Source organism: Protopterus annectens, chromosome 4.part1 (assembly GCF_019279795.1).
Source record: "Protopterus annectens isolate FY-2018-M chromosome 4.part1, PAN1.0, whole genome shotgun sequence".
Lineage (NCBI taxonomy): Eukaryota > Metazoa > Chordata > Ceratodontiformes > Protopteridae > Protopterus > Protopterus annectens.
Window position 1 is genome coordinate 748099949 of NC_056734.1, and position 17452 is coordinate 748117400.

The 17452-nt window shown below is 37.9% G+C and overlaps 1 protein-coding gene across 1 annotated transcript in view; it reads left to right on the forward strand.

Moving 5' to 3' along the window:
• Positions 1 to 2025, forward strand: part of LOC122801291 (extracellular calcium-sensing receptor-like) — a 186830-nt gene extending 184805 nt beyond the window's left edge. Inside the window, exon 7 of the mRNA XM_044070838.1 lies at positions 1115 to 2025. Coding sequence (XP_043926773.1) covers positions 1115 to 2025 — 911 coding nt within the window. The remainder of the gene's footprint in view (positions 1 to 1114) is intronic.
• Positions 2026 to 17452: the final 15427 nt, after the last annotated feature.

Here is a 17452-nt window from a genome sequence, read left to right on the forward strand (position 1 = left end):
AGAATCAGAAAATTGCATATAGTGGCATTAGAATGCAGTAACATAGTAAGTAGTAAATTAAACAGTAGTATTTAATGCTTGCAGTTAAAGTATTAGCCTAGATTTGGACAGGAGTGTGGCCCAGGAATTATTTAGTTATTTTTAAGATGAGTTTGGAAAACTTTTAGTACTTAAGTTTTCTTTAAGCGTAGCGGTAGGGAGTTCCTAATTTTGAAGGCAAAGCTGGAGTAGAGTTGAGTCACCAGATTTGTTGATGAGTTAAAGTGATTTAGTTTGAGAGTGAAGTTCTGTGCCTGGAGATAACAATTTATGGTGTTTTGCAGTGTTAGACAGTTTTCTAGTTATACATTAGGTTATTGGAAACAAATAGTTGTAAGTAGGCAAGATATTGTGAAAGCTCTAGCTTGTATAGTTGTTCTAAGTTACAAAGTAGTGCTTTTTTCTACGTAGATTCGTGGCAAACCTAATGATTTTGTTGTAACAGATGTCTAGATTCATGTTTTCGTGCTTTGAAGGTTAGCCTGCTTAACTATATCAACAGACATGTAGAAAAGCAACAGATGGTGTTATTTGCTGTCAAAATATATGGGACTCTTTCAAACAAACTACAAAAATGATGACTAACATTTCATTTATGCTCTCTTAATGGCCAAATAACAATTAAGAAACAAAAAAACAGCATAAGCTTTTAAAATATGTAAGTCATTCCTCTTCAGGTAGTTAACCTGTGGGAGATGGATAAAGGACACATACAACTGAAAATTACTCTTCTTCACAAAAAATTCTTTTTTTCAAAATCAGTTTTTCATATATTCAGGATAAATTGCACTGAGTCATACTGTTTCTTCAAAAAAATATACAGCAAAAACAAAATCAATGTAAGTATAATTTTAGCTGTCTAGTTGAAATTGCTATCAGCTACAACAGATTTCACCTGCTTGTTCTGTATTTGAAGAGGCAATACTCTATACTTGGCAGCTGAAGACAAAGGCTCAGGGCAGTTGTCAGAACTGTATTGTTTTATGCAGTTTCACTTTGCTTTCTGGTCTGTAGGTAAATATAGTATGCTTTCTGTAGTTCTCACTAATGTTTATTCATTTTTTCATGTTAACAGATCTTGCTGTTTGCATAAAGTGCCCTGAAGATCACTGGTCCAGCTATAAACATGAAAGATGTTTCCCTCGATTTACAGAATTTCTTTCTAATGATGACTCCCTGGGTGTCATATTCACTGCAATATCTACTTGTTGTTGCTTAGTTACTATCTCTGTGCTGTGCTTATTCGTCAGATATCATGATACTCCAATCGTGAAGGCCAACAATCGTGAACTCAGTTACCTTCTTCTGCTCTCCCTCATGTTATGCTTTCTCAGTTCCTTGATATTCATTGGCAGGCCTACTGCAGTAACCTGTATGCTCCGACAAGTTGTCTTTAGCACTGTGTTTTGCTTCTGCATTGCATGTGTGCTTGCAAAATCTATTACGGTGGTGATTGCTTTCAATGCCACTAAACCAGAAAGCAAACTAAGGAAATGGATGGGGCCCAGAACTGCTGCTTATGTACTCCTTCTTAGTCTACTTATCCAGGTTATCATAGGTGTGATCTGGTTGGCTACTGCACCACCATTTGTAGAAAATAACATGAAATCTACCAAGGATAAGATTGTAATTGAATGCAATGAAGGTTCAGGGATCATGTTTTATTGCATGCTTGGATACCTTGGAATTTTAGGGAGTATATGCTTCATAGTAGCTTTTTTAGCAAGAAAATTGCCAGATAGTTTTAATGAAGCCAAATATATTACATTCAGCATGTTCTCGTTCACTGCAGTATGGGTTTCATTTGTACCAGCATATCTCAGTGTAAAAGGAATGTACTCAGTTTCTGTGGAGATATTTGCCATTTTGTCATCCAGTGCAGGACTGCTTTGCTGTATATTTCTTCCAAAGTGCTACATTATTCTTTTAAGACCTGATGTGAATACAAGAGCATACCTAATGCAAAGAAGAAATGTAAATGCCTAGAACTAAGTGAATTAATTAAAAAATCTTTGAGACATAAAAGCATGAATGATCTATTTTCCTTTCATATTGTTTCTTTTTACTGTTTTTTAATGTTTAAAACTACTGCACCTGAGATATAGTTCTTAATTACTACTTGCAAATTCTGAACACAAAATCCAATTAAATATTGACAGAAATTGTTTTCAACTCTGGTACAAATGCTAATTTGTTTGTTTATATCTTTAGCATCTTTATCATTAACTAGGGAGATGGACTAAAGCTGTTCTGTCATGATATTGGTCATTACAGTATAATTGGCATGTAACAAAAATAAAAGTATACAGCAGAATAGAAGAGAAAAATGTAAATAAAATGTAATATTAAGCAACCATATGAAATTTGCTGTCACAGACTATTGTGCTGCCCAAGTTTGTCTCCTCTTTGACTCTAGATAAAATGATAGCTGGAAAAGGGTAAAAATTAAAATAAATACATTTATAAAGCAACCATATCTGTCAGAAATATAAAAGAGTAAGGAAGAAGAAGATGAGAGGAAGAAAGGATAATAGACAATAAATAGTAGACTGAACATGTCTACATGGGGAAATTGTCAAAATTTCAGATGGAGTGGCAGTTTGAATCTCTTACTGTATGCTCTTATAAAATGGTTTTCCTACCATTTAAAATGTAAATCAATGTCATCAGTGGTGGATTATGTCTACAACATGCTTGGAACTGAGATCTGAAAGAATTGGAATACAGCAGTCCAAAACTGACGGATTTTAATGTTCCTGTTTTAACAACATATCTGACAAAAACACAAACTAATATAACTGTAGCATCTCAGCTGTAAGATAACATATTTCTTTATGATTTCTGTCATATTTTCCTGATTAAACAAACAATATGATATGTACAAAAGTCCTTTGGAATGTCTAAGACTTGTAACTATGACAGCCTCCATGAAACTCATTCCCCAAGTCCACGGTACCAGATATTTCATTTATTGCACTTCAGACCTCCAATATCCACTATTCTTCCCTTGGACTTCAAACATATAATGTGAAAGAAAATATATCAGTAGTATGTTGTATAGATATATGCAGCATCTTTGTAGTTTCTGCATGTTTAAGACATCACCAAAAGTTTATCTATAGTGTGAAACCTTAAACAAATCTACTACAATTTCCCATAAACCTGACATTTCTACATATTGCACTAAAAATTTATCAATAGTTTACACATGGCATAAATAAAACAGATACACTGGTACTCCACCAAAACAACTTAGACCACTTAAAACTACATGTAAACATCAATCAATAAACATTGCAACTTAAAAAAACGTAAAATAAAAATATAAGTTGAAGCACAGACAGTTTCACTACAATGTAAATACAGCAAATACATATATGCATTTTACATACTGTAGATACAAAATCCACACACTCAACTCAACCAAAAGAGTAATGCCGCCTAAATTAAACCTAAGGGAATAATGTTATTTTTATTAGAATAAGAAAGTTAAAAACAAATAATAATAAAATAAATAGAAATGGCTGAAACTAGACAGTCAGAAAATAGCATACCACAGTTAAAATATGCTTTTGCTATATAAACTTAAAAAAAATTAACAACAAAGCTAGCAAATCCTAGCATGACTATCACTGAAGTAATACAATGCATCAAATAAATGAATGAATGGTCACTACAATAATAAATAAGAAACAAAAAATAAAAATTCACTTCAAGTAATGGAATTAAAAGGCATTCCAAAAATCTCTCCATTCATACAGACTTATGCAAACTGTCGATAAGTTCAATTTCATAAAGCTGTAGACATTTTAAAGTAACCCACTGAAATCATGAAAAACTGCTACAATATGTAAAGAAAGAAAACAGAAAAAAAGATCACTGGTATATGAGTGAGCCTATTCTGTGTGATATGTGAAACTGCAAGCTAACAGTCTATGACTTGCGGTTTCATTACTCATTCCCTAAACCATAGTACAAGATATTTCATGTATCACTCACCAGACCCCCACATATTTACATATTTATTTATTTCCATTTACTGACCCCAGTAACCCTACTGGTCTAGTTACTCTTTTAGAGAGTAGGCCTGTGGAGAAAAGTTCCACATTAAAAACACATTTTGATGACTTTGTCATTATGCAATAGAAATAACTACAGTACAATGTACAGCTTCCACTAATAACATGCAACAGTTTACAGCTATGTAGAGTACACTTGAAAGTATTCAGTATACACAAAGAGGATTGTTAGTTTGTTTAAATTACATTAAATATCAGAATATATATGAAAAGCATAGGACAGTATGTAACCATAAACAGCACACCCAAAAGCATTCAGTATAAACAAATAGGATTATTAGCATGAGAAAAATACATTGAATGCAAACAGGGCACATCACATTAGGCCTAAGTCATGCATACCTTCAGAGATAAAATATCTACTTTCATGTTTACAGAACTGACAGTGTGTAAGTATAGAAGATTTAGAGAGACATATGGTGAGATATTTACTGGAAAAGAACCATCACCCAGAATGATACTGCAGTACAAAGACAAAATGATTGACTTCAACAATTGGCTAAGCTTCTGGTGTCATTCTAAGGGGATCCAGTATCTGTCTGCCTGGGACAACATGGTTAACAGACCATGATGCTTTGCCAGAGATGGCCTGCACCTGTCGCCCCTGGGTTTCCAAATACTGGCTAAGGCTCTTGCCGCCCCTATAGTGCCTTTTTTATCCAAGGTTCAAATGACAAATTCACCACGGTAACAGGAACAGGCAGGAAAAAAAACTGAGGGTAATGCTACTCGATACTAGAAGTCTGAATCTCAAAATGCACTCACTCGAGACACTCCTTAAAATGGAGAATATTCATATCTGTGCAGTGACTGAGACCTGGTTCAAGGCTCTAGAGAGCACCCTTGCACTACCAGGCTATAACTCATACCAAACTTTTCCGCCATCTAACCTGGACCAGAACACTAAAGGTGGAAGTGTGTCCATATTCATTAAGGATATCCACACTCCAGGCTAGTTGCGCAGCATAATGCATCCAAGGCTATCCAAGTGCAACTAACTCTGGGCAAAACTGCAATCCAAATTGTAGCTTGCTACAGATACCCCATCATGCCCAAGGATTCCCACCCCTCTTTTCTTGATATACTGGAAAATATTAGGGTTCAACCAAACACCCTAATAATGGGAGATTTCAACTACCATACCATTAACTGGGAAAACTACTCATGTACCAACTCCTTCGCTCAATGCTTCCTGGAATTCATTAATTCCATTGCCCTGGATCAGCTTATCCGCACCCCCACCAGGGGCAACATTATCCTAGACATAGTCATTACCAGCATGAGTGACCAATGTTCTACACCTGAAGTCAACTCTTTGTTGGCCAGATCTGACCATAAGCTAATCACCCTAGATATCCGCATCCCACTCCCACCCACCATTAAGGAAACCATGGTAAAACATTTCTCCAAAGCCACCTTCATACTCCTTAAGACAGAAGTGGTGAACTTCATATTCCAGATACAGGCCTGCTGCTTCTCCAACTGTTTGCAGTGATTTGTTTGTTCTGAGTATGTTTTCCAAGCCATTGGTTTGGAAGGGGCCTATCTGCACTTTTGTGAGAAAATTGCATTTGATTGGCACCTGACTGGTAAATGCAGGTTGGTCTAGGGCTTGGAATAAGCATTCACACTGGTCCTTTTGAATTGTGTTAGAGTTTTTTTTTCAGGTGTTAGCTTCTGGTATTTAGGACCTGCATCTGAGCAGGTTTCTGCTTGTTTGTACCGAGCTGAACTGATATGGGCTACCAACTGCAACTCTGAGCTGAGATACCAGATGACTAGAGGCTTCTAAGCATCTAAAAACATAAGTTGCCTAGTTTTTTACTTATTTATACTATTTACTGCACTTTTTTATTGCCTGCCACCTACTTGTGTACTGTATTTATTTACTGTGTACTAAACTATGCCATTATTCTACAATTGTCCGATAAACTGTGCCTATAAAATCAAATTGTATTTCTTTTTACTATTTAGCGAGCTTTTCTGTTGTTTCAGCTGTTTTAAGTATTTACTGGTATTTTTTCAGTGTTTTAAATTTATCTGTTCTGCCTGCTCTGGTTTTCCTACCAAGCAGTACTTAATTAACTGATCTGTTAACTGATTAAATCATTCTTTAGAGCCTCCTGGGTGATTTTCTGCTGTTTTAAACATATTTTTCAGTGTCTCACTGCTATTGTTCTGCTGTGTTACATATTCTATAGTGTTTCCCGCTGAAACTATGGTAGTTAGCAGCTGTAGCATTGTTCCTATCCAGGCCTGCTGCTTCTGGAACTGTTTGTAGTGGTTTGTTTGCTCTGATCACATTTTCCAGGCCATCTTGGTTTGGAAGGGGACGATCTGCACTTTTATGAGAAAATTGTGTTTGATTGGCACATAACTGGTAAAGGGAGGCTGGTCTAGGACTTGGAATAATCACCCTCATTGGTCCTTTTGAATTTTGTTAAGAGTTTTTTTTTTTCAAGTTTTAGTTTCTGGTACTTAGGCCCTGCATCTGAGCAGGTTTCTGCTTGTTTGCCCATTGCACAGCACTGTGCACTAGAGTGCAATTGTGCACCAAAGCCGGACAATTACATTCAGCATATTTTCCCTTAAAACCCATCCAGAAGGATCCATTTGCCAAGTTCATCTGTGATCATTTCTGAAAAGCCACCCCTAGTGACAACAGTCTTCAACCTAGCATTATGGACAGTTGGATTACCCTTGTTTCTCCTGCCAACCTTGTTGACTTGGGTCTCTTGAGGTAGTGTAACAATTGCCTTATGTACACAGACAACTCTCTACTAATAACACAGTCTAGTACAGAGTGCGAGAGATGTATTTACACCAGGAATGTAGAATCCATGCTCTCTTTCTCACTCAAAACAGTAATATGGAGAAGGTTGATAACTCACCCCACTACATATTTACATAGTACTACTACTCATACACATACCACCACTCATACACATAGTATGCATCAAACATGTAAATCCACATACATGGAGGTTCTGCATCAAACATGTAAATCCACATACGTGGAGGTTCTCTTGAAAAACTTAATGAAACATCAGAGACCTCCAAAACACATATCTGCTACAGCTAACACAATCTCCACAGCACCCATGACACATACCAACACCAGTGTCTCACCCACCAAGCCCTTAAGATGTAACACTCAAAAACTAAGTTTTCTTGTCATTAGAGACTCAATAGTGAGACACATGTATGTCTACTAACCAGGTTGGATAAGGACAAAAGCCACGGTCAGCTGCCTGTCTGGTGCCAGGATTCGTCAAATCATTTATGCACTCAGGTCTCTCAGCAACAAGTACTATTATGACTCTGTCATGGTTCATGTTGGTGTGAATGACCAGAGATGTATCTCACTGGACTATATGAAGACAGACATGGTCGGGCTCTGTGAGTATGCATCCCAGGCATGTATGTCTCTAGCCTTGAGAAGCATACTACCCTCATGTAGAATGATGCACAGTATAAATAAAAAAATGATTGATTTCAATAATTGGCTTAGTTTTTGGTGTCATTCCAAGGGGATCCAGTTCCTGTCTACCTGGGATGCCATGGTCGACAAACCACACTGCTTTGCCAGAGATGGTTTGCATCTGGCATCCCTAAGCTTTTGGCTGCTGGCAATGGCTCTTGACTTCCCATAGTGCCTTTCTTAGTCAAGGTCTTGAAAGCAACATTATTGACATGAAATTAACCAATCAAAACAAAATAAGGGTCATGCTGCTAAATGTTAGGAGTTTAAACCAATAATTGCACTTCCTGGAAGCACGTCTATTACTAGAAGATGTAGATGTCTGTGCAGTCACAGAAATCTGGTTTAAGGCCTTAGAGAGTACCCCATCCCTGCAAGGCTACAATGTCTTCCACATCTTTAGACCCTAAAATGAACATGTGAAAACCAAAGGAGGCAGTGTTTCAATCTATATTAGAGATAAATTCACCTCACATCTAGCTAGACTGGACAACTCCATGGAGTTACTCCAGGTCCAGGTTATGGTGGGTAAGACCGGCATTCAAGTCCTAGCCAGTTATAGATCCCCATCCATGGGTCATGACACCCATGAAGCCTACTTAACCAAATTGAAAACAATCCAAATGTTACCAAACACACTGGTTATGGGGGATTTCAATTATCACACCATCAACTGGGAAACCTACTCTAGCCCAGACTCACTAGCACAAAAGATCCTTGACTTTGTGAATTCAAATGCCTGGAAGAAATTGTCCATAACTGAACAAGAAGAACAAACATTCTAGATCTTTTCCTCACCAACATGTCAAACTGGTGCACTGCTGCAATAGATGGAATCTCATTAGTTAAAACTGACTACAAATCAGTCACCTTCAAACTGACGCTAACACCAGAATCCACAAAGGGTGAAATTAGACTAAAAAACTTCACCACGGCAAACTATACCCTCCTAGGTGAAGGTATAAATGCATTCCAAGCCCCACCCAAGCTGAAAGTGGTAACAACACCGAAGCTTACACCAAAGCCATGTACAATCACTTGCATAAGTGTATAAACTCAGCTGTACTAGACAGAATCAAAGCCAGAGCCCCAAGTAAAATCAAGCTGCCATGCTGGACTTTTAGCATTAACTACCTCTACAATAAATGCAAAAAGTTGCTGCCTAAGAAAACAAAGTCAAGGACCCAACAATGGAAAAGCACCCCTTTCAGCCTTAACAGGCAAATAAAACAACTTGTCAAATCCTGCAAGAGCTCCTTTGAGAGAAACCTTGCAAGTACTGGCAAGGACAACCATAAGGCCATTTACAGATATGTACATAACCTTAAGGGAAGGACCCAAGCATGTGTAGAACTGGTGGCCAACGGTATCACACACACTGACCCCACAGAGATAGCGAACCTGCTAGTGGATAGGTTTGGCAAAATTTTCACTCCCTTATCCCCTCCTTACTTACAACAAACCCTCCCCCAAACTCCCTCCCCATCTTATATATCTGAAGAGCAGGTCCTCAAAGCTCTATACAAAGCAAAGAACATGACCTCTATGGGACCAGATGACATCCCAGGCTATCTTCTAAACAGGCTAAAACATGAACTAGCATCATCACTCAGTACCCTTTTCAATCATAGCCTAACCACAGGCTTTGATCCTGTGGAATGGAGAACTGCTACAGTTATTCCCCTCCACAATGGTGGCCTAGCAAGAGACCCAGGAAATTACAGACCCATAAGTCTGACCAGTCTCATCTGTAAGGCCATGGAGTGTATCAGTATGGACCTCATAAATAAACACATAGGTGACCTCCAAATCCTGGATCCTACCCATTTCGGCTTTATGAAGGGCAGATCATGCCTGTTAAATCTGGTGGATTTCTTTGAAGGTGTGACCATGGCGATCGATAAGGGCAAAGCTGTGCACACATCATACCTTGACTTGGCAAAGGCTTTTGACACAATCCCCGATTCAGGCATTACCAATAAACTTAGCAAACTGAATGTAAACCCCTTCATTATAGGATGAGTTGCCAAATGGCTCACAAACTGGACACATACTATCAAAGTGGGTGACTCCACATCAACCAGAAGACCTGTTACCAGTGGGGTGCCACAGGGGTTGGTGGTGGGTCCCCTACTGTTTGGTATGTACTTCTCAAAACTGAAGGGTTGTGGCTGAGCAAGTTTGCAGATGACTGCAAACTATCTGCAATTGTTGAATCCCCAGATGATGTCAGTATACAACAGGATGGTCTCACACATGCCAACAACTGGTGTATTAGTCACAGTCTCAAACTGAATACAAAGAAATGCATCATCAGTCCCTTTGGCACAAACAATGTCCCTTCACACTATCAGATCAATAACAATACCCTAAGTACCCATGAAGTGGTAATCACTGGGATCACAGGTTAACCGCAACTTTAGCTTTGACCACCATGTGTCTACCATTGTAAGGAAAGCTTTCCATTTAGCTCACTTGATTAGTAAAGGTATTGCCTCAACAGCAGTTCTGAATGCCCATGACTTTTTTTTTAAGTCTGTTATAGACAATTTCATGCAAATAAAGCCAAACCTCATGGACATTCAGAACCGCCATATATCTCAAACACCTGATGTCCTGAAAGGGTCATTTGCATATATCCCATATGCCTCTAACACAAGAGGTTTAAGAAATTACACAATGGAAACTCGAGCTTAGCAAGATTTTTCTTGTAGTTTTTACTGATTGGTCTGTCTGTGTGACCTTTTTACTCATTGTTTCCATTCTGAGACTTGGTTCAAGGCTGCCAAGAGCACCCCAGCCATACAAGGCTTCATTAGCTTTCATACATTCAGACCCCAAAATGAACATGAAAGAACCAAAAGTGAAGGTCTATCCATCTTCATTAAATCCAAATACACCTTGAGACTGGTGAAACAGTACAACTCTCTTGAGCTGCTCCAGGTCCAATTAACTATAGGTAAAATACACTTCCACATCATGGCCACTAGCTATAGGTTCCCCACCATGAACCAGGAGAAGCACACCGCCTACCTGGACTTGCTAGAATACTCAGTATATAGCCAAAAACCTTGCTCATGGGAGATTTCAACTATCCTTCCATCAACTGGATGAGTTACATGAGCACAAACATGATCACTTTGAGATTCCTGCACTTTGTTAATTCAAATGCCCTGGAGCATTTATTCTGCATCCCCACAAGGGGCTCAAATGTCCTGAACCTAGTACTCACCAACATGGGGTGTTACTGCACTACCACCTGTGTGTTGCCCTCTCGGGTAAGGTAAGACCATAAATCTGTCTCATTTGAAATAAAGATCAAAACTGAGACACTCACAGGTGTAAAAATTGGAAAAATTTCTCCAAAGCAAACTACTGTCTAATAAGTGATGGTATAAAAAGTTTCAAAGCCCCTGCCAACATAGCCAACAATGACGCTAGAATACGCAAATTCCCTATATAGCAGTTACACAAATGCACTGACTCAGTTGTACCTAACAGGAGCAAAACCAGATCTTCCCAAAAAAACAATCTCAAAGTGGCCTGTGACATAAACAGGACATGCTGGAGAGACAGATATATCTCCCAGCAATTGCCACTCCTCTGAAATAACCTCTCACTTCATGTGAAGCAGAACTCCCCAATGACTCTATTCAAGTGCAACCTTGAAAACTGGATGACTGACCATAAATTCATCCCAGGGGTAGCACCTATGTTCTTATGGACAGTGGCAGTCAGTGCTGATCACAAAATTGCTCTGCTAACAATGACCATCTAACTATGGTCAATAAGGGTACTTGGATTTTTACATGGCTAGGCTTGTAAAGGCCCTAGTGCCATTAGCCTAGTAACCTCCTCTGAACCTGTGAACACTGCATGATCACAATGCCTTTTTCACTATCACACATGCTCTATTTTGCATATAGTGCTTGGATGCAGGAGGAAGTACCAGAGAAATAAATTTAAAAAATGATATAGGTATAATATTTTTGGCATGAATACCCATGGATATAGCTAAAAAAAAACCATCATACTTGGCTGTTTTGTACCCTTTAAATACTGAAGCTCCTTGGGACAACACTTAGTCACAAGCATTTTTAGTACATAATTCACTGTGATTATAAAAAAAACCTGCAGATTCCATTATAAGAGTTTTATTTTGGATTTTGATTGCTATGATTTTATCTTAACTGACAAATAGAGAAAACCTGAATTAAAGAGTAGTTCATATGTTTTACAGTGGATGGTGACAGTATGACGCAGTCATGTTGCTGAGTCATTTTGCAAAATTGAATTTAAATCTGATACATAAAATACAGATGTTCACTTTAGCTCATAGAAATCTATCTGTGCAAATTACTTGGACAAAACAACTAGTGCAGGTTGTCTCCTTCTATTTAATAACTACTTTTCATGTTTGTTTACTCCCTCATCTTCAGCTACTGCTAAGATTTCCACAAGCTGATTTGAAGTGGACTTAAAATAAATGCATACTATCACTACCTGCTTAATCTCCCCACTCCCCTCCCAATTACATTCACCCTCCACTAAGATTCCAACAGACTTGTCCAAATGCTTAATTCCTGTTTCTTAGCCCTTTCAATCTTAGCCTGCATTGCACCTCTAATCACTTCATTAGTCAACTAAATGAGATTGGTTTCAGCCAACCAATCCATGAGCCTTCAAAGCCAGTCTAACTACTAATGACTCCCTTTTCAACCTTACTCTTATTCTCAAACCTCAACAGAATTGTGTCTGCCTTTCTATCTAAGTGACAATTATTTAATTGCTTTCCCCTATACTACTTAAAAATACCTATCTCAGATCGGCTAACAGCATATACAAACTCTTCTACTCTTCTATGGTCTTACAGATATCTTTGTTTCAAAACAGCTCACCTAAACTAAATGGCTCAATACTATCTGAAATTCTCTTGGCAGTCCAGAGCAAATATTCCAAGGTTATTAAGGACTTATGAAAAACAAATGACCTTGGATGACTAGTGACCGCTCTAGGTTTCTATAAAAGATGTACTACCTGGTCCAGTTATAAAACAGTCACATACCATGGCATTGCCTCCAGTACCCATAATTCCTCAACACTGCAAAAAGGCAATCAGAAGAGTTGGCAGTATCATAAATATGTTAAATCCAAAAAAAACAGGTGGGAGAAAACTAAACTATAGGTTGACATAAAAATTCTTCTCACTATGCACCCCTAAAAAACTTGCTAAACAAATTACTGCCCAATGATAGTGTAAAATCTACTCCATCTACCCTTTTTACTCTTCTACCTAAAAAAAGTCACGTGAAAATAAAGATCTGAAATGAGAAACATTTTTTCTCATAGTTTCATAGACTGTAATGAAATATATTCACAGTTTGTAAACAATATGCAAAGACTACATTACTAACCACATTTTCAGTCTCCTCTTTTACTCACCCAACAAACATTCATACTATCTTGGAAAGATGCCACTTTTATAATGAGTCATAAATACCCCTCTTCCATCAGCACCTCTGACACTGTATCAGTCTCCCTAATACCACATGTAGGAAAATGTCTTGAAAAATATGTCTACTAGTAGACTACTGAATTCCTGTATAAATAGGACCTTTTTTCCAAACACCACCATGCATTCTGGCAATCGTTCTTTCAGTAACAGGCACAATATAAAGTTAGGCTACCAAAGGTCACCTAACAATTGCCCTTTTTATTGACTTTACCATGACATTTGATTTAGTGAGTTACAAGGATCTCCTCGATCTCTTATCTTCATTCAGTTTCAGTTCATCTGTGGTAGCCTGGTTCAAAAGCTACCTGAATGGATGATCCTTTCAAGTTAAAGTAGGGAATATAATTCTTACCACAGTGGTAAATTCATAAAGAATGATCAAGGCTCAGTTTTTGGTCCCCTGGTATTCACACTTTCAGTAACAATTCCCTTCTGATCTTCACTTATTCAACCAAATATTATATGCCAATGATCTCAGCCTCTGCAGAACCTCTGCTCTATCAAAAACTATCTAGCTGGATCTCCAAGCTGAACTTAACAAACTAGCAACTGGGCATGAGATTTTACAGACAGACTACCTCATTCTTGTCTTGAGTATGGTACTGCCGTATAACCTGGCACCAGTGTCTTTTAATGAAACCAATGAATATAGATACACAGTTACAACTTCATGTCACATAGCATAGTGTGATGCCATGGTTACAAACCCTTGTGTGCATTGTAACACAAATGTTTGCACTGTTGTTTGCATAGACTGGAAGACCCTGGACACTGGCACAATGGGAAAAGGAAAACAACATTGCCTTTATTGAAGGTATTGGACTCTTTGAGTGGTCTACATTGCATTTACTGTACTCACAAAAAATTGACAACAGAACACAAACAAATTCTACAACTATTGTTTAGAACTTTACAAGATTTATAAAAAATGATAATCAAGATGACCTGAGATAAATATGTCATTGTGTTATGATGTGCACCTCTGGTTATCTAATAACATCAAACAGTTGTGTCATTAATGTCAGGATACACCAGCATTTTAACAAAAATGATAACTTTTATTATGTACAAAATGGTGGCTCAGTAAGAAGGATGTTAATAATTCACACATCACAAATACACTGATATTAGCTACTAGACTCAATTCATTATGGGATATGGTCATTCTTAAGCTGACAATATACCTGTAATACATATTCACATTAAAGAAGCAGCTATATACCACATCCATTGCACATTATAAACATTGCAGAACACTTTTTAGATATTGCTGTCACTCATTAAAAGGACAACTTTATTTGGTTTCCTATAGTGTAAACATTGTATGACCTCTTACTACATTCATTGCTAATTATTTTGCATTTAGTTGTTACATTGCACATCCGTTTATGCTCCATGTACAGAAGAGTTGAGATTTGTTCGATTAAAATATGACATGCATTATGTGATTCAAAGGATGCTCTACCAGGTTACCTTTATTATTATGAATCAACAATGTATTTATATAGCTTAATCTCGGCTAGAACATATTAAATGCATAAATGTATCTTCAGCTAGAATTAAGTAATTAGCCTCTTTGGCAGCTAAATTATGTTTTTACTTGTATATCTTTTAATGTGTAAGCTTTCTTTTATGTATAATCTGAAATGGCAGCAGCACGAATGCAGATATTTTATTTTTACAAAAATCTGGAGACTTGAGCAAAGTGTAGTTGTAGAGTAAACATTCCATTGGAGCTGGCCACTCCTAAAACGGCAGGATTTCACACTTCTGAACATCTGGAAGAGAGAATCAGAGACAAAGCCTCTGAAAATCATGGACATCTGGCTAAAATCACACACCTCTTATTAGCATGTATTATGCGTACTCATGGATGACACAGAGTTATACAGAGAAGCAAGATAGTTTTGTCAGTATTCACATGTACATCATACCATATAGTTAAGTCCCACATTTTATCTCCTCCTGCCATTCCTTATATGTGTGGATGATTTCTTAATAAGAGTTTTCTAAATTTTTACAAAACCATGGCCCAAATAAATGTACTGTATCCCCCAGTCAAGTCACCACAGGATAGTGTGGGATGCATCCAAGTACTTCCTCACAACTGGACAGTTTTCTGAAAGTGTATGGTAAGCTATTTTTGTCTTTCCTCCTAAGGAATGAATGTCTTTCAGTAGACCTCTCACTAGAAAAAGCTAGCAACTTAAAGAAATCCCAATCCCTCAGAGACACACGCTCCAGGGATCTAAACCTTGTCATCATAATGAACAAAGCATGCTGGAGGGATAGGTTCCTGACCCAGAGACTCCCCATACTCTGGAATAGACTGCCCATACATGTAAAGCAGAGCGCCTCTTTGGCCCTCTTCAAAAGGAACCTTGATGATTGGATGGGAAAAAGGAAATTCACCCCGGGGATCACGTCAGCCACCCTGCTAGACAGGGGTCCAGGGAAGTAAATATTGTGGGAAGAAATATTCAGAGAATTGTTATGGCTAGGCTTGTATAGGCCTCAGGGCCGATAGCCTAGTACCAACCTATGAACCTATAATGTGCCTTGTGTTTTGTCTTTGTGGATTGATTGACACAAGGTGTCCCATTGTATCAAGACAAAATTATTTGGTTTTCATAGTTTTCATTGTTATTTTTTTGAGCTTTTAAGTGGATTAATCAGCAATGCTCATCCAATTACAGTGCTTTAGTCATTTTGTCAAGCTTAGAACAATCAGCCAGCTTTGACCAGCTGTGTAAGTTGTATCTAGAGCTTATTGTAATTAAATTAAGTGACACAGGAGGATTTTCACACTTCTGGGAAGATAAGCACTATTAGCTAGAGCTTTACGCTGTTTCCATCCTTCTTGTATTATATATTACAAGATCAGTCAGCCATCTTTGTCATTAAGACTTTGGAAGCTGAAAAGCTTTTCTGAAGCTAAAACCAAACAAAGCATAGGAACTCTGTTTTGCATTCAGGGAAGTGCGTTTAAACTACTGCCCTTAACTTACCAGTTAAATCATCCACACACCTACCCTTTCCCTACTGTGCTTTCAATTTAGGAGGCTTTTGAACTGACTACCCATACTGTATATCTGGCCTTGGAATCTCTTCCCAGTCTCATCTCTTGCATATCTGGTATTGAAAGCTCCTCTCAGTCTTATCTCCTCTCCTCTGCTCATCTTATTTGGTACTAAGAGATCAAACTGTGAGGCCCTCTCCTTAGACTGTTAAAGCTTCAGCTAGCCTCTGTTTCATATATTTTCTGACTTTCATTAACTATTCATGCTGCAGTTACAGTCACCTTCATTTTGATACATTTATTTTTGCATTTCCTGCCATTTTCTGCCATGTGTCTCATTTTGCAACCAAAGTAACTTGTTGCTTCATTTGCAATTGTGGGAAAATTACCAATCACTGCAAGAGCTGAGCATCATTTATACAGTATGATGTCCCCATAAGTAAAATTACTTGTAAAAGCTAACTGTATTTTATCAGTATTACTGGTAAATCTCTGCCTAGTCTTTAGTTAGGATTGCAATAGTGGGAGTATTGTACTTTTTGCTGTGAGATTCGTACTTCTGTACATCGACTACCATTTACATTCCTGCTTTGCTACTAGAGCCTTATACTATGCTTATTATTTGCTTGCTTAAAGTTGCAGTCTAGGGCCTTTGTGTTTGCTGTGTTTACCACTGGGGATATATTTGCTACTGTTTTTCTCCCTGTTCTTGTGTCTGCTACACTGTTGCAGCTCCCCAGATCCCACGGATACATTAAGTACTGCTCTCCTTGCTGTTACCTACTGTTTACACACTAATTACATTTTTCCTGCCCCTACTGTAAAAGCTAACGTTTCTGATATTCTAACCTCCCTGAGGTCATTGACCTGTAGCTCTGTGTCATAGGACTATGTGAACTGGGATTTGGTACATGGTTCGATGTCACAGAGCTCCACTATTGTCTTCATTTGATTGGATTCTTCTCTAGCTCATCTGCTATAACCTGCACAGAGCTGCACCCAGTTAGGGTCTTTTATTCAAGACTCTGAGAAGTGTGGAAAGCCCTGAACTGTTAGAAACAATTTTATTTATTTATTTTTTTATTTATTTTACATTTATTTACCAGGAAAGTCTGACTGGGTGGGGCTGCCTGTTTTCAGAGGAGGCCCGGGGAGAAAAGCTCCACACAATATATCAATGAAAAACATGCAACAATTTAGTAAAGAAACATTTAGAAAAGAAATATACAACATTGCCAGACAAACTTACATGATTAAACAATAATTGCAGAGTATGCAAGACATTACTGTACATATCAGCATTATGTACGAGAATTACT